This window comes from Acomys minous (genome assembly GCF_964271855.1).
Source record: "Acomys minous genome assembly, chromosome: 8".
Lineage (NCBI taxonomy): Eukaryota > Metazoa > Chordata > Mammalia > Rodentia > Muridae > Acomys > Acomys minous.
Genome location: NC_140489.1, coordinates 111,811,377 through 111,830,028, shown reverse-complemented (window position 1 = coordinate 111,830,028; position 18,652 = coordinate 111,811,377). Strand labels below are relative to the sequence as shown.

At 40.3% G+C, this 18,652-nt stretch overlaps 1 protein-coding gene across 4 annotated transcripts in view; it reads right to left on the bottom strand.

Annotated features, from left to right (window-relative positions):
* RMDN2 (regulator of microtubule dynamics 2) overlaps positions 1-18,652 on the bottom strand; it is a 49,235-nt gene that overhangs the window by 13,704 nt on the left and 16,879 nt on the right. For all 4 annotated transcript variants that reach the window (XM_084793126.1, XM_084793124.1, XM_084793125.1 and 1 more), the window contains 3 exons: positions 9,626-9,800; positions 8,325-8,427; positions 4,240-4,300 (listed from right to left, as the gene is read on the bottom strand). In XM_084793126.1, the coding sequence (XP_084649252.1) occupies positions 4,240-4,300; positions 8,325-8,427; positions 9,626-9,800 (339 nt within the window). The remainder of the gene's footprint in view (positions 1-4,239; positions 4,301-8,324; positions 8,428-9,625; positions 9,801-18,652) is intronic.

Below are 18,652 nucleotides of genomic sequence, written 5' to 3'. Positions count from 1 at the left end.
CAACTTGCTTATTTACTTTAAAATCTAGGATACACTGTTTTTCACACCTGTTTCTGTCTGTACAAGTCTTCAGAGGATTTCAGAATGCTGCTGCCTGAGGCAAAAAACATACACTTAACTATTTTAAGGCTCTGCGATAGTCTTGCATTGTTATTAAAACTGAGCTTGGGAATCTGTTTTTGGATGCTATCTCAATCATTTCTCGGAGTGAGCATAACTTCTAAGTACAAAAATGAAGTGAACAATTTCTTGATTTGGAGCAGTAAGACCATTCTGGGAGACAGAGGACAACAGAAGTCAACCCCTCTCACATAACCAATAAGATGGCCTCTTTCAGCTGTGACTTCATTCTCTTTGTAGCCAATGGAATTCACTACAGTAGAGAGAGGCAGGAGGAACAATCAAAGCAGCCTATTAGAAATGACCTGAGAAGCCGGCGCAAGACAGATTGCTACATATAGATTTTAAATGAGACTGGCTGGATTTTGTCCCTCTGCACTCAGAAGTTGAATATTAAAAGAGCATTCCTCTGAATTCCCTTTGTGAAAGCTGTGCCTGTTGCCTGCAGGTCCCTGGGTTACTGTGCTGAGTCTTCAAGCCAAGGAGCGTTGGCCTCCTCCCCCAACACCGACTTGGGTTTCTTTTGTTTCTCTATACAAAACACATGAATGATATCACAAAATAATCAATAGGATTTAACTGGTGGTGTGTTGAATCTCGGGAGCACAGTGGGGAAACCAACATCATGACAATATTGGGGCTAGCTCTCTATTTACGTAGTGCTCCACATCACTGTAACAGTTCTGCACTTTTTCTCATGGAGATCTTGTATATATTTTGTACATAAAAAAAAAAAGCTAAGTATTTGAATTTGGGGGCATGCTAACGCAAATAGCAATGTAGTTTAATTTTAAATGGCAATTACATGTTTCTGGTATATGTGAAAGTGATAGGTTTTGCACATTGATATGATACCCTGCGACTTTGATGACTAAATTGGCAGAGCCAAGCGCTTCCTTCTCAGTCTGTGTCTCTCCCATCCCTCTGTGCATTAACGCGAACTCTTAGAGCACAGAAGAGCAGTGGTGAGTGGGCCGCCCCTCCTGTCCTCATCTTCTATGCCTACCTGGCAGGAAAGAAACTCTGACATCGGGAACGCTGTTAAGTGTAGCTGCTCTGGGGCTTGCTCTTTGTTGAGCCGAGGAGTTCCTGCTCTTCTAGTTTTTGAGAGGTTTTGCTTTACTTTCCATGAAAAATAGTTGTCTGCCCAGTGTGTTTTTCTGTGTCTATTATGCCAGACTACGACCTTTCCCTTTTTCAGTCTGTTAATGTACTAACTGACTTTTACAAGTTGAACCAGCTTCCCAAGAGCCCAGGAGAGAATGCACATAGCCACTGTGCGCTCTTTACATATGCTGTTGGGATTCAGTTTGCTAATACAGTTTTAAATGGCTCCTACACTTACACTCATGGGACATACTGGCCCGCAGTCTTCCTGTAATAGTTTTGGAACTACTGCAGGGCTGGGATATGGAGAGGGAGGTCTGGAAGAGCTTGTATAAATTTGGTGTGTGTTTCTCCCCTTAAATATGTGATAGAATTTACCAGTGGATCCTTATATTATTTATTCCATGCCTTTAATGAACAAAGGCCTAGGCTGATGGCTTATTTGTATGTTCTTTTGAGATGCTCTCTAAAATTCAGCTGTATTATCCCTTCCAGAGACCTGAAGGCTATGGAGTAATTTCAGTCCTTCTAAGATTCCACACAACTCTCTCTATTTTGGTTATAAGTGTTACAGCTTTTCAACTTATTTGGACTCAAAACCTCAGGCAACTTTCTACTTAAGTATACTTTCCCTTTGGAAAAGCGTACAAAAAATCTCCATAGTACAGGCAGTTAACATACTCCATACTTAGTTTCCGTATTAGCACATTCAATTTTATAGTAATGAATCAATATTAATAAACAACTGATACAATGAGGAGCTCATGTTAATATATTACTAATTAAGCTCTATAGTTCATTCATATGTCTGTTTTTCCCTAATGTTTTTCAGCATTTTGGGTACTTTCCCTTCTCTCACATTTATTTCTGTTAATTCACATATTTTAGGAACCTTTTTTAATAAGCTAAAGTATTTTGAATTACTATTGTCATCTTTCATTAATCCAGTGGCTCCTACTTTTGTGTCTTCTACAATTTTATAAAAATACTTCTTATATTTTCTGAAAATCAGGCTTAGTTATGTAACCTCTAGGTTTTTAATCTGCTCTTATTACCCATTCTTTCCAAATTACTGTGCGTGAGAAGAAAGGACAAAGAAATTCCATGAGTTGTAAATATTATAGGAAGTGCTCTTTTCTTTCCAATACGACGTCCCTGGAGGCTTAGTGTAGTTATGAAATCTGTCTTTCCGTCTAAAATATGATTCACCTTCTTCTGTGTCATAAACTCCAAGGAAACTTGCTCACTTACTCCCAAAATGTCATCACTTCATTTCTTCTAATCCACTCTAGATATGTGTATATTATTTTTATAGTGTCCACTTAAAAACATAATTTAACATTTTATTTCTCAAATCCAGTCTGATGGGACTCCTAAAGATAGTCACATTACACTGTGGTGAATTACCGCCACCTAGAGGTTATTTAAAGAATTGCTGCTTTAATAAGACTTCTGAATATCTAGTATTATACACACATGTATTTATTTATCTATATTAGTACTGAATATACCCTTAATGTGTAATAGTCATATTATTTCAATAACTCCTAAAACAATCCCAGTCATTTCTTGCAGTATTTGTGATTCAACACCAACGCTACATACATGGCAGGCTCCTGGGATAGACGTACAGCAGAAAACATCAGAATGCAACATCTAGTTTCTGCTTTCCTACTTATTGTGTGACCCTGATTACTATCCAGCACACACACACACACACACACACACACACACACACACACACACACACACACACACACGCAGCTTTGCTCTGTATGTAGAAAACGGAAAAAGACTGTTGTAAGATGCGTAGCTATAACTCGCAAACATTAGAGCACAACTCATATGAAAGATATTTTATACTTATAGCCAAACCTACTTGGCCAACATACTGCAAATACACTTTATTATCTTCGTTGTTGTTTTTTTGAGACGGGGTTTCTCTGTGTGGCCTTTTCCACTCACTTTCTATTGAAGGGGCTACTATCAATGTATGACGTGATGGAAATCAAATCACATGTTCTAGATCCTAAAGTTCACCTCATATTTTAGGGTGTGTTTCACAGAAACCTACTGGATTTTTGTTCAGGAAGTTACAGCGGGTCCTGTGAATGGAGCGCCCCCTGCTGAGAGCGGAGGGAAACAGACAGCTCTGCTTGTGGTTGGTCCGGTAAACCCACCTCAGGGATAACGGGAACAGCGAAAAGGTGGCTGTTCTGAGACAGAATATGCCTAGTGATGTTCCCAAAGAACCAGAAGCCCAGAGTGGGCAGATTTCTGGGGACCTACGCTGAGGAAAAGGTTCTACGTTAAGTTTTCACTGTATATTTTTAATATCTGATGTTACTGTGTGAATAACCGGTGAGGAAAACAAAGCCAAGAAGGATGCAACAATAACCAAGGGTCTAAAAATATAAAACCGCAACAACATATAAAAGAGAGAGTAATTTAAAACAACATGCTTCTTTTACTCTTATGTTTTTCAGTGCAGAAGTGGGCCACCCCCTCAAAAACAAAAGCAAACGAACAGAACCATTAACTTTTCCTCTTTTGCTCCAAAGGTGCCCACCTAGCTAGTCACATTGCTTTGTGCTTTCTTATGCAAAGACTCGATCTTCCTTGACCCATGGAATTTGTTTCCCACAACTTATCAGGCTAAAGAAAATGACCTCTGTGGTTTGATTCTTTGGAGCATTCGCTCCACATTTTGTTGCGAAACACGTCCTAACTTTAGTATATATATTTTATTTTAAAACTCCTGTTATATTTCATTGGATTTAATTATAGTTTATCCTCAAAGGCATAATGCTTGTTAGACTGTCCTGAATACTCACATTTAAGACATATCTAGTAAGAAACATGTGAGACTAAATGTAACTAGCAGTTGCAGCACTATCCGCTGTCTTCTTCTGAGTGTGGCTGATGCAGCCAGCCTACTCTTCTTCAACCTCCCTGCAGTGTAGAAAGCCTACAGACGGCCACATTATGGCTGCGGGGATCTTGTGTGCTTACCACAGATGGCAGTGTCCGTTCATGGGTGCTCTAGTAATAGCTCTTTCTCCTAAAGTTTTCCCTGAAAGACAAAGAGACTGAACGTTACTGTCATTATAGGAGTTGCTAGGAAATAGAGTCATCAGTAGGTCAGTGGCTTGCGAATGGGGTTCTAAGGTGGGAAGAGTTTGTCCCACTAGTAACTCGTTAGAAGGGACACTCACCACCTGGGTCAATTGCTTACTCTGGGCGTTGGGCCTGATGATCTATGTTCCAAGGATTGTGATGTATGTTCAAATTTGAGACCTATGGGTGAATTGACTTGGGCAAGGGCAAGGGAAGTGCCTTACTTAAAAGTAAACGTATTGCTTTCTTGTCATCAATTCAAACATCATTTGCTGAGTCCTTACTGTGTGAACATCTGGGAGCAAACCCTCAAATTAGAGATGGCCCTTGACTTCCAGGGCCCACAGCCTTCAGTATACAGCAACTATGCAAGCTAATAACTTGAGTGAGAAGTAAGGACAACGTCAAAAGTGCAGAGTAGAGAGTGCGTGAAGGGATGGAGAAGCCCCAGGGGGCTTGGCCTGCTCACTCACAAGAATTGGTTCAGGGGATGAATGATGCCCTTAAATTATTACACTCAGTTTGTCAGCTTTTAATTATGTAAGGACTATTTTTCATAGAGATTTCCTAATGGATTGACTGTATTCTGAGACTCTCAAAAAGGGAATTGTTTTTTTTTTCTCTCTATCTCTTTCTTCCCAGCTTCCATCCCCACTTGGTACACTGAGGACACTACCCAGTGGCCATGAAAGGACATTCTACAGAAGTGGCTCAGATAGTCTTAAGTAGGGATCATCTAAAAATCATTCTTTAATTTATTACTTGCTCAGGGTTCACATTAAAGCATTATCCATTAAAGAATTTATCTTGTGTAGAAATCTACCTGAAATGGAAAAAAGTTTAAAGCAAAGCATTTTCTAATACCTGGTATTACCTTTGGGCAAACGATAAAGGTGCCACTTATTATCAAGTGAATAACCTGAAACACCCTCTCTTTCCCACCCCCAGCCCCTGAGATAGAAACATCCATTTTTTTTTTTTGAGACAGGGTATCACATTGTTGCTTAGACTGGTATGGAATGCACTATGCCACCCAGGCTGCCTTTGAAGTCATGGTAATTCTCTTGCCTCAGCGTCTCAAGTACTGGGGTTATAGGCATAAACTACCGCATGCAGCTTAAATTGAGTTCTCTAGTGTGAAAAACAAACTCAGCTGAGTACGGTGGCTGGTGCGTACCTGCAATTCTAGCACTTTCTAATCTGAGGCAGGAGGATTGTGAGTTGAAGGTCAACTTGGGTTACACAGCAAGACTGTCTCAAAAGAGAAAGAAATAAAACTTAAATCTGAATCAATACTTCAGCTACCTTGTGAAATGAAAACTTGAGCCCCACCACAGGAAGGTTGAATCCATCACTCTGAGGATAACAAAGGACGTTGGGCAGCATACAGAGTGGTTGCAGTCTCTCCCCCTCCCCCAAAAAGCTACTTCTCTTACGGAACAGGCATACATACTGATCACTTAAGTATTGTAGCAATACCCTCTTAAGAATGGGACAATATTTTACTTGGAATACAAGTTAACAGTCAATCACAGTTTAAAAATGTACTGGAAAGTGGTATACAGTGTTCTGTCTGCATGTATGCCTGCAGGCCAGAAGAGGGCAGCAAATCTCATCATAGATGGTTATGAGCCACCATGTGGTTGCTGGGAATTGAACTCTGGAAGAGCAAGCAGTGCTCTTAACCTCTGAGTCATCTCTCTAGCCTGGTACACTGAATTTTATAAAATAATTCTGAATGGCATTACAGACAAGCCTATGAGAAAAAACTTCAACACTTCTCCCATATATGACAACTCACTTGAGCTCCCATTCAATTGAAAAACGGACTCCATTAAAAAAAAAAAAAAAGAATTCTTGGGGGCTGGAGAGATGGCTCAGTGGTTAAGAGCACTGACTGCTCTTCCAGAGGACCTGGGTTCAATTCCCAGCACCCACATGGCAGCTCACACCTGTCTGTAACTCCAAGATTTGAAACTCTCACACATACACATACATGCAGGCAAAACACCAATGCACATTAAACACACACACACACACGCACACACACACACACTCTGGAGAATTGTACCTGCGAGAACTGGTTATCTCCACAAAGAAACTTCCTTACAGAAACTGTTATAAAGCTGCTGCTATCAGCTCCTCCTTTTTGTTACATAGTGTTCTTTTTAAAATAGCAGCCCATCTCCGTGGTTTTTGTTGTTGTTGTTTTCTGTGGTTTTGTTTGTTTGTTAGGTTGTTTTGTTTGTTTGTTTGTTTGTTTTTGTTTTTCGAGATAGCATTTCTCTGTGTAGCCTTGGCTGTCCTGGACTCACTTTGTAGACCAGGCTGGCCTCGAACTCACAGCGATCCACCTGCCTCTGCCTCCCGAGTGCTGGGATTAAAGGCCTGTGCCACCACACCTGGCCTCTGCCCTCCAACCACCTTTTTTTTTTAAAAATAATTTATTGTATTTTATTATTTATTTATTTATTATGTATACATTGCTCTGCCTGCTTGTACCCCTGCAGGCCAGAAGAGGGCATCAGATCACATTATAGATGGCTGTGAGCCACCATGCTGTTGCTGTGAATTGAACTCAGGACCTCTGGAAGAGCAGTCAGTGCTCTTAACCTCTGAGCCATCTCTCCAGCCCTCCAACCACCTTTTTAAAATTCTATTTCTTTAATTTTTTATTTGAGTAATTTATTCAGATTACATCTTATTTGTTATCCCCTCATATGGAGTACCACTCTGCCCTTTTACAGGTGATTGTTTGAATAGTATCACCTTCCCAGCATAGTCAGTGCCCCCCCCCCCCCCGGGTCTATTCTGCACTCCTAGTCCCCTCTGCTAACAGAACACCCAAGAGAAGGAAGTGCTACAGAAAGAGATACACTACTGCTAATGAGTGTCAGACAGTTTCCCATCAATACGCTTATTTTCCCTCTAGCAGAAATGAATATAAGTCCTTTCAGGCTCTGGTTGAAATTTCCTTTTCTTTGAAATTACTCTCTTTCCTAAAACTCCACCATGTATGGTGCCTGCCAACGGGATTGCTACAGAAACCTGGCCTTGGAAAGGTGACAAGTGAATATGCACAGAACAAGAGGGGAAGTCTCCCATCTTCTCCAGTGAGCGAGAATTAGCGCCCAGAGGACACTCAGCAAGGATATCTCCTAGTGGAAGAGAGACCAGCACGGACTCTGGTCATATGTCCTTCATGGAAATAAAAATGCCAGTCCCAGAGTGGAAAGAGTTCTTGCTTGCTATTACGTTTCATACTATCATAGAAAAGACCAGGAAAAGAGAAAGCTTTGGAACAAGAGGGGAATAAAACCAGCCATGACATCAGTTATTCTGAAGCCCAGAGACACGCTCAAAGGATTTTGCCAGAAAGCGTTCTGACATCCGGTGGAACAAACAAACACAACCCGCAGCAACAGTTTGGCATTCTCCTTGGTTCTTATTGTGGTTATTGTTATTGCAGAAAATTTCAAATATATGCAAAACTTATACACGGCAGCATAAGGTATTGTCATGGACTCAGTTTAAATAATCATCAAATCAAGGTGACTCAGTTTCATTTTGACACGTTTGGAAATCCCTGACAACTGAGAGGTTGTCATAGGAAGTGACTTGTGAGTTTAACTGTGATTGGTCACAGCTGGAGACATATCTCCATTGATATGTCTTATAATTGCGCCTCAAATGTGAGCACAGGTGTTTTAGCTCCCTGTGACACCATAAACTTAAAAAGTGAAATCGGAGTTTGTCAGGTCTCCGCTCTAATACTATTAGTCAGTTGTTTTAAAGGAGCATGCACGTTAGTTCCAGAAGACCATTCTGTTCTGAGACTGTGTGCAGTTTTGGCTACCAGAATATATCAAAAGTAGACTGAGTCTTTAACTTAGATGATTTCGCTTGTATTAAAACCCATCGATGATTTACTGTGGACAATAATGCCACCTGAGAATGCCCAGTCCTGACAAGCCACTTACCGATGTTAGCATAATGTTTCTTTTCTTGTCTATTTGTAGATAGGTCACACATGTCTCCGTAGGCACGGGCAAGCCGCCACAGAAACTCTATCTCTTCACTAAACTGGAAAGATAGAGTCGCACACTAGATTAATGGATTGATTTCTCTAGACGGACAAAATTGCTTTCATTTTACCTTAAATATTTTAGGCAGGTACAGTGGTATTTATAAATATTTATAAATAACTGAATATATATATATATGTGTGTATACACACACACACACACACACACACACACGTATATATGATCCAATTGTGTAGAAGACAGAACTGACAGGTACCAGAACCTACACATCCCCCCTTCCTCCACCTCCCAACCCTCAAGCTAGAGAATCCTTTCTCTCACTATCCTTTGTAATTTATCTACTGTCAGTAAATAAATAGCTTACTGAGAGTTTTAGGTAGTATTTGTAAATTGAAGTGCGTATACTCAAAAAAGACATTACATTTTTTTTCTACTTAAATGACATAATTATAATTGTAGATATTTTAAAAGTTTAGAAAACTTTTATTGACAGATAATTCTTGCCCATTTAAAAATAGTCTGATCTTTCCATAAAATTGTACATTATGTGTTGAGCAGTTAAGGTTCGGAGGTTTACACAGGGTATTGAAGTTGCTAAACCCTCTTGCTAAGGTTAGGCTTATATTGCTCATGGGCAAAGAAGAGATTGTATTTCTCCTTGAGCTAGCAGAGTCCTTAAGTTCTCCTGTTAAGTGGCGACAGTGACATGGGCTAGCTCTTCAAGCCCACCATTAAACTCTGCAGAAATAGCTTTAAATATGGATAGATACTGTATTGGTAGCAATATAGAAAACTTATCTGGGCATGGTGGAGCACACCTTTAATCTCAGAACTCTGGAGGTAGAGGCAGGTGGGTCTCTGTGAGTTCAAGGATAGCCTGGGCTACACAGAGAAACTCTGTCTCAAAATCCAAAAAGCAAAACCCAAAACAATAACAAAAAAATTAAAATACAATTTTTATTCTTTCTAGAGAAAACAGTATGCCTAGGCATAATGTCTTATTCTTCTTTAATAAAACTTGCATTAAATACCCAAGTTAATAAAATCAAAGTAAATCTGTAGAAGGCTGATTCATATTTTTGTGACCTTAGATAAACCTCATAACTCAAATTTAATTTTAAAAAATTACTCATTTTATTAAAAAAATACACCAAGTATTGTTTCTATGAACTGTGACACAGTATTAATAGTTTCATGAAAACTATATGAACATGCCACTGTCACGCAGCTCTTACCTTTTCTTTGTGGTCACAAAGCAGCTCAAAACTCTCCATTTTGTCAGCTTCATTCATGCGTAAATGGTCTACCTTCTGAAGGAGGACGTCCAACTTTAGTTCCTCTATGTGTGTGTTAAATGCCTTAGGGACCGGGAAACTCTGATCTTCTGTGTCAGTGTTCGCTGTGATATACCTACGGGGGCAGAAACAACCACCCACTCCCTTTAGACTCATGCACAGTGACCAGAGCAATCCTTTGAAAATACGTCCAATTATTCCCCTCCATGCTAGAACATGTCGTGGGACCCACTGTTACACGGAGAAAGAGGACAAGAGCTGACTGTTTACAACCCCAGTTGTTCTCAGGCCCTGGCCTCTTCAGCCTGTCACGCATGCTCCTATCTCAAGACCTTGCCTGCTCTTCTCTCTGACAGGATGTTCTTTTCCCTAGACAACAAGCTAACCTCTCCTCTTCACTGAAGTCTCTGCACAATGCACCCTAGGGCAGACCTTCCAGATCATTCTACTTGGTCCTACAGCCCTGACTCTTTCTCTTTCTGATAGGTTTGATTTTTTTCTCCATAGTACATATTCTCTTTATTATGCTATAAATAATAATCACACTGCATATGCTCTCCCTCCCCCCTTTCCCCCCACATCAGCTCCACTGGAATGCCTGCTTTGTATGGTAAGGTTCACTAACTGAAGAGCTAAGTCCCCAAAGTACATTCGCTGGATGCTGTTATAGATTGTACCAGCAGGTACTCAAAAGTGTGTGTGTGTGTGTGTGTGTGTGTGTGTGTGTGTATGTGTGTGTGTGTGTGTTTCATATGTTCAGGTGTTCATCTATAGTTGAACATGACATTCTAATTTTGTGTGTGTGCTATACGTGTGTTCACGTGTATATGAATGGTGTGTGGAGGCCAGGAGTTGACACCAAATGTGTCCCTTAGTCATTCTCCACCTTGTTCTTTGAGACAGTGTTGATTATTTCACCTGGAGCTCACCTGGCAGCTACACTGGCTGTTCAGTCTCCATTCCCTTAGTGCTGGGGTTACAGGTGGGTGTAGCTGTGCCTAACAGGTGCATGAGTGCTGGGGTTGCAGGTGGGTGTGGCTGTGCCCAGCACTTGCACAGGTGCTGGGGTTGCAGGTGGGTGTGGCAGTGCCCAGCACTTGCACTGGTGCTGGGGTTGCAGGTGGGTGTGGCTGTGCCCAGCACTTGCACTGGTGCTGGGGTTGCAGGTGGGTGTGGCTGTGCCCAGCATTTGCACAGGTGCTGGGGTTGCAGGTGGGTGTGGCTGTGCCGAGCACAGGTGCATGGGTGCTAGGGATCTGAACGCAGGTCCTCAAGCTTATGTGGTAAGTACTTTTCTGACTGAGCCATTTTTGCTCCCACTATTCTAACATTAGTTTTCAAAAATGAATACTGCCTTTCTGTGCTGGCTACTTTTATGTTAACTTGAGAAGCCAGAGTCATTTGAAGAGGGAACATCAATTGAGAACTATTCCCACCAGAATGGCCTGTGAGGTATTTTCTTAGTTGATAATTGACATGGGAAGGCCAAGCTCAGCACCATGGGTGTTGGTGCCGTCCTTGGGCTGGTGGTCCTGGATGGTATTAGACAGCAGGCTGAGCAAACCACTGGGAGCAAGCCAGTGAGCAGTACTTAACTGGGTTCTGCATCAGCTCCTGCCTCCAGGCCCCTGCCTTGGCGCCTTTTGACGGTGAACTGAAATGTGGAATAAACTCTTTCCTCCCCAAGTTGCTTATGGGAATGGTGTTTTATGACAGCAATAAAAACCTTAACAAAGACAGAAATTGGTAACCAGAGAGTGGACTATTTCTGTGACAGAGCTGATCATGTGTATTTGGGGAGATTGTAGAAGGACTCTGAAAGGCTGGCCTGGAAGAGGCTGAAGGATGCTGAGAGCAGTAGTGAGCACTGGGGCTCAACAAAACCCACAAGAACACAAAGAAATGAGGAAAGGTGGTTTATTCAAGGAAAGAGAATGCATCTCCAGACACAGAAGCTACACAGACGCAGGCTTTAGCATTTCTAGTCAATGACTGTAAGACAATAGCTTTACATTTGTTCAAAAAGCTAAGGCAAACAAAGAAAGAAGGAAAAAAAGAAGAAAATAACAATTGAACAAAATGGGAGTGTCAATAAAACTCCACAAATTATTGTTAAAAAACATAAATTATGGAGTTAAGATGATGATAAATGAACTGAAATTTGCTGGAAGGAAGCAACAGAAAAACTCAACATGAAAAACAAAGACCAGAAAAACTGGAAGATGTGTAATTTGAAAATACTATGAGGGATAAAAAGAATAAAAAAAAAAACAAATAAAAATAGATATAATCAGAAGAGCTTGTGTGATACATGTTGACTGTGTATCTGGCCAAATACATGTTATGAGGGTTCAAGGAGAGAAGGGACAGTGGGTTAAAAATAACTTCAAATCTGAGGAAGGACAGTTATACAGAAAGCTTAGTTGGCTCCAAGTAGAATAAACCCAAAGAGGCCCCTCCCAAGACACCTTATGCTTGAGCTGCTAAAAGACAAACCCAGGGCATCATGAAGATGGCAAAAGAAGTCAGCCTATGTCAAGAATCATCACTTTTAGCATATTCTCAGCAGAAGCCTGGTTGACCAGATGGCACTAGGATGATGCATTTTAATACCATAAGAAAGAGAGGAATAACAAGAGACTTCTACAACCAGACAAAACGGTCCTTCAAAAATAAAGGAGAAATTACATACTTATAGGAAGAAAAGCCCAAGTTTACTATCTACCTGACAAGAAATGCTAAAGGGAGCTCTTTAGACTAGCCTTTCCCAATATTCTGAAGTCAAATAAAATGTAAATTTCTCAGGCTGGGGATACAGTTTAGTTGATATGGTGCTTGCCTGCCTCTCATGGAGCCCTGGATTCAATTCCCTGTCCTGTGTAAACTGGACATGGCAACATATCCCTGTAACGCTGAGGGTTGGAAACAGAAGGATCCTAGCTGACACATTCAAGGTCATACCTAACAGTCTAGGCTACAGAAGACCGTGTCTCAAACAACAACAACAACAACAACAACAACAACAACAACAACAACAGCATTCAAAAATGTTAAGTTAGCCAGTAAAGGCAAATACATGGATAAGTCCTACACCAAGTATTACCATAATTCTCTTCTGAAACTCTTACTTTTTATTTAGGATTTAAAAAGAAAAGCATAAGATAATGAATATATTCGTGATTACATGATACAGATGTAAATTGTGACAACATAAAATAGGGAGCTAAAAAAAAATAGAATTTTTGTATGTAATTGAAATTTAGACCAGCTGAAAAGCACTGTTTCAACTTTTTTTAAAAAAAAAATGGAAACCACCCAGAGAACCAACTAAAATGAAATAAGAACATATAATAAAACATACAATTTTTAGTATCAAGAAATAATTGATCGAAGAAATGAGGAGCAAAAAAAAAAAAATCCTATAGCACACAGAGAAAGTACTGAAATAGCACCAATAAGTTCTTTCTTATTAGTAGTTATTGTATCAATTACTGGCAGGACTGCCTTGCCAGGCCACAGGGGAGGAGGACACACTCTGGCCTGACATGACTTGATGAGATGGAGCGGGTAGGAAGGTCAAAGACAGAAAAAGGCACTCCATGCAAATGGTGACTAAAATAGATTTTTAAAAAGTAGCTGTACCAATAACACACAATATAGACTTAAAGTCAAAATCTGTGACAAGAAGCAAAGCACACTGGGACGGGGCTCCTCAACTCCGCATTTTGATTGATGGCAGTTTTCTGTGATGGTCTCCATCTATTTATTACAAGATGTTTCCTTGGTGAAGGGTGAGGCCTGTCCTTATCTGCAGGTGCATGGACAAGTACTTAGAATGTGGGTAGGGATTGTGCTGGCTTAGTAAAGTGATGGTCACGGGTTCTCCTCCAAGAGCCTTGACTTCACCAGCCCTGGGTATTTGGGATGCTTCCCAATATCAGGCATGCTTTCCCTCTTGTTGAATTAGTCTAATTAAGCCTAATTAGAGAGCTGTTGGTTGCCATCAAGGTATGAGTGCCACTACTGCCCACTACGAAACACCTCTTGCACGTAAGGCTCAGGGAACACTGGAGAAGAGTGAGTGGAAAGAATGTAAGAGAAAGAGGACCAGGGACTTTGCTACACTCATACCGTCTCACCAACGTGACTGTCTAAACATGAGCAAGTCAAGGACAACAACCGTGGCCATGCCAAAGCAGATGGGCAAAAGGCCACAAGGCCTCAACCCTACACAAAAGATGCAGGCAACTAAGGAATGCTAAGGCCAAATAGTCTTACCCAGGAATTATTTAAAACCAAACGGTCAGTCCTGTAAACATACGTGCAAGTCACATCATATAGTATATTTGGGAATATTATACAAATATAATATATAGACAAATACATAAACAAATACGCATATAACAGCAGTTAATGAAAAAGGAGGCCATGAAGTTGAAGAATGAGGAGGAATATATGCGAGGGTATGGGGAGGAAAAGGGAAAGGGGAAATGACGTACTTACATTATAATCTCAAAAATAAGTAACTTTAAAATACAAAGAACATATAGAAAATAGCCATTTTTATTAAGAAGAAGTAACAATAACAGATATCTATGTACCAGATATTAGAGTCTCTGAAGATATGAATATGAAGCAAAATGTGATAGGTTGAAGGGGCGGGTAACAGAATAGTAGGAAAAGATTTCAGTGTCGTACGTTTCCTTCTTGCAGCACTAGGTGTTGAGCCCAGTGTCTCACACACGCCATGTACATGCTCCAGCATCACGCTGCATCCACGGCCTTCATGTTCTACCGTCAGTGATGAGTCAAACAATAGAGCGTAGGGCAGAAAATTGACTGGAAAACGATGTCAACGCTAGACAATGGGCCCATTGAGGCCGCTATACAAGAGCAGAATACACAGTTTTCTCTAGATGAAGAACATTCTTCAGGACAGATCACATGTTAATCCACAAAAGAAGTCTTAATGAATTTAAAAATATTTGAAATGCACAAACTATCTTTTCTGCCTCTTGGGATTCATACAAGTGCACCATCACAACTGGAACAGACTGTCTTTTCTGATCATAACATGAGAAAATTAGAAACCAACAGAAAGAAGACTGGGAAAATCCAAGTATATGTGGAAATAAAATGGTATGCTCTCTATATATGAATGGACGTGTGGGTGGGGCAGTGTGTGTAGGTGCATGTGTGTATGCACATGCTTGTGAAGCCCAAAAGACAGATGTGGATGTCATTACTCAGAACTGTCCACCTTACAATTTTTTTCTTATTAATTTTACTTATTACATGTGTATACGCATGGTCCCCTACAGCACAGCATTGTGTGGGAGGCAGAGGAAAGCTCTTTGGCATTAGTTCTTTCCTCTCACATTTATATAGTTTCTGGGTTGTGGAGCTTGTGTGGCAGCACTTTTTACCCACTGTGTCATCTTGCTCACAGCACCTTGTTTTCTGAGAGTCTCTCACTGGGACCGAGGGCCTCACTGGTTGGGCTAGGCAAAGGGCTAGCGAGCTCCCAGGGATCTGCCTGCCTCTGCTTTGCCAGGGCTGGGATTACAAGTGTGGGCTAGCCACAAGCAGCTTTCTACACAGGTGCTGGGTCCTCAGGCTTGTGCGACAGCACTTTGCCTACTGGGCTATCTCCTCAGGGCACAGTCAAACCGCCAGCAAGCCAAAAATGAAACCATAAAGACGACGGTGACACCATGTCTTGAGTGCAAACTAACACATACCCAATCCTGTGGATGCAGTGTTGTAAAAGGAAAATTCCTAGCTACACATTCTTACATTAATCAGGAAGTTCCCAAAAGAACAATCTAAATCTATACACTGGGAAATTAGACAGAGAACAAACCCAACTCACAAAATAAAACAAAACAAGACAAAAAACCAATAGGGATTAGGATGGAAATAGACAATTGATAGAAAAATGATAGAAGAAAAACATCAACAGAATAAAGTTTATGTTCTTTAGAAAGATTAGCAAAATTTTAAGTCTGGCTGACTGGCTGACAAGAGAAGGGAGACTGAACCAAAGTGGAAGAGGAGATAGGAGTAGGATTCTAAGAGGAATTGATGTGAATACATTAATCAACCTAGATAAAGTAGGCGAACCTCTCAAAACTCACAAGTGCTAGACTGAATCAGGAAGACACCGGAAGTCTTAACATTTAAGACGAGCAAGGAGACTGCCTCAGTAATCAAAAGCTTCCAACCAGTTTACAGTCTAGGACAGATGGCTTCCTTGAATGCTACCAAATGGCTTGGCTTGCCTGAGATGGGGTCTCACTGTGTAGCCCTGGCTGACTCGGAACTCACTATGCAGACCAGGCTTGTCTTAAACTCACTGAGATCCACTTGCCTCTACCTCCCGAGTTCTGGGATTAAGAGCAAGTGACACCTGGCCCGGCTCTACCATACATTTAAAACAGAATTAATAGCATTCTTGAACCCTCCCACAGACCCAGAAACTGAAATGAGAAAAATATTCAGATGTGTTCTACAAGATCGTTATTACCCTGATAGGAACAGCAGACAAACAAGATACCAGAAAAGAAAACTATAGACCAATATATCTACTTAATAGTTAGGAAAAAATACTCAAGTACCAGCAAACAAGATTTAACAGCACATTATGAAAGACTATACCACATGATATAGCCCACGACATAGTAAGATTTATTCTTAGATGCAAGGATAACTTAATACATGAAAATAAACCAGCTTAATATACTATAGAAACAAAATGTGAAGAAAAAAAAACCCAAGATCATTTCCACTGATGCAAACAAGAAAAAAAGCACTTGGCAAAATTTAGCACTATTTTATGATAAAAATGGAAGAAAATTGCTTCACTGTGCTAAAGGCTCCATATGAAAAGCACAAGGCTAACATGCCCAGGGGTGGGAGATGGAGAGCTTTCCCTTCAGACCTGGTGTGGAATGAAACTGCCTGCTTTCACTAGTATAGTTCAACACATCGCTCAAGCTCAACTCAGGGCAGCTAGGCAGAGTGAAGAAATAAAAGGTATTCATAAGGAAATGGAAGAAGAAAAGTTATCTTCTTTTCACAGCTAGTATGATTTATTGTAAGGAAAAAAACAAAATCAGAGTATCACACACACACACACACACACACACACACACACACACGCACACATGCATGCATACACACATGTACTCTATAATGAACACATGCAACAAAGCTGAAGGCACAACAAGCAAATCTCCTACGCATTGGTAATGAGCTATATAAAAGGCAAACAGTAAAAACTGACTCCATATCCAACACCATATCAAGGAATAAAATAAAAATTAATATAAGGATTTAAGGACTTGTGTTCTGAGAGTTTTGACCTGCTCTGCTTCCGGGCTGGTTTGCTCCTCCTAAGGTAGCCTGGTGGTCCCCGACTCCTGGGAAGTCATCACACTGATGTTGAACTTAGTGTGGAAACCTGATTGACACAGAGTACTCTAACTCCAAACTCTTAGAATCTTGCCTCAGCCTCCCAAGTAGCTGGAACTACAGACATGAACCACTTTGCCTGGTGATTTATATCCTTGTAACCCATTGTTTAAAGAGTATATAGAGGGTAGGAAAGACATTCACCATATGTTCACAGATTTAATATCAAGATGCCAATACTACTCCAAAATGCCCTACAGAGTCAATGTGATCCTTCTCAAAATATCAATAATAACCTTGTAAGATATAGAAATCTACCTTGAAATTCACTTGAAATCTTCAGGAATATCTGATAGCCATCAAACCCTTGAAGACCTCACATTCCTCAATTTCAAATTTCCCACAAGAGACTAGAATTAAAGCTGGGTGACGTGAGCAGACTCATACACCAGCAAAACAGAATACAGAGCCCACACATATGTATATATCCAAATGATTGTGGCAAGAGAGCAAAGACCGTTTTATTTTTAATCCTTTTAATAAGGCCACTTGATTATAATGAACTCACAAACAAAGCCATCACAGAGCTAGGTTAAAGCAGACAGCCGAGCCTTGCCTTGGTTCAACTCTGTGTATCTCAGTGAACATTGGTAGAGTCAAACAGCAGTTCTGAAGCCATAGAGCTTTGCTTATTGTTCTGCAGTTTACAGTCAATCATATTTATATCCACTTATCCACAAGAAGAAAAAAAAATACTACAACAGAATTGAAACTGCAAAACAATTCTTTTTCTATCTTCTTCAGTAATTAACTTTTCTTCTTCATTTGCATTCTGTTCTTCCTCATTGCCTAATTGATTCTATTTTAAAGAGTGCTCAGCATCACTAGTCATCAAGGAAACACAAATTAAAGTTACTCTGAGACACCATCCCACTCAAGTCACAATGGCTATCATCAAGAAATCAGAATGATGTTTGGAGAGGATGTGGGGAAAGAGGATCTTTTATTCACTGCTGGTGGGAAGGCAAATTCATACAGCCATTATGGAAATTAGTTTGAAGGTTCCTTAAATTAAAGTTACAACTACTGTATAACCCAGTTATTCTACTAATAGGCATATACTGAGGCCATATGATGAAGAAAAAAACCAGTATCTTTAACAAGTGGTGTTGGAAAACTATTTCTACATGCAAAAGAATCAGATTGGATAGCACCATGCCCTTTGATGATAGAGAGATGGCCAGCTTGATATACAATCACGAGGCCCAAAGTTGTGATGTCAGTGCCCATATAACAAACTAAGTTTCATGCACACAGAAATAAATGAGTAAACATGTCTTCAAAAATTAAATCCTTAGATCCTTAATCAGCATCATAGCCAAAAATTAACTCCAAACACAACAAGATCTAACTGCAAAACTAAACTATATAATCCTTAGCAGAAAATATAAGACAATAGCCACATGTCAGTGAACTAATACTTTCTTGGTTATGATACCCAATGGATAGTCAATGAAAGAAAAAAATTAAAGCGGATTAATAGGTCAGGACTAT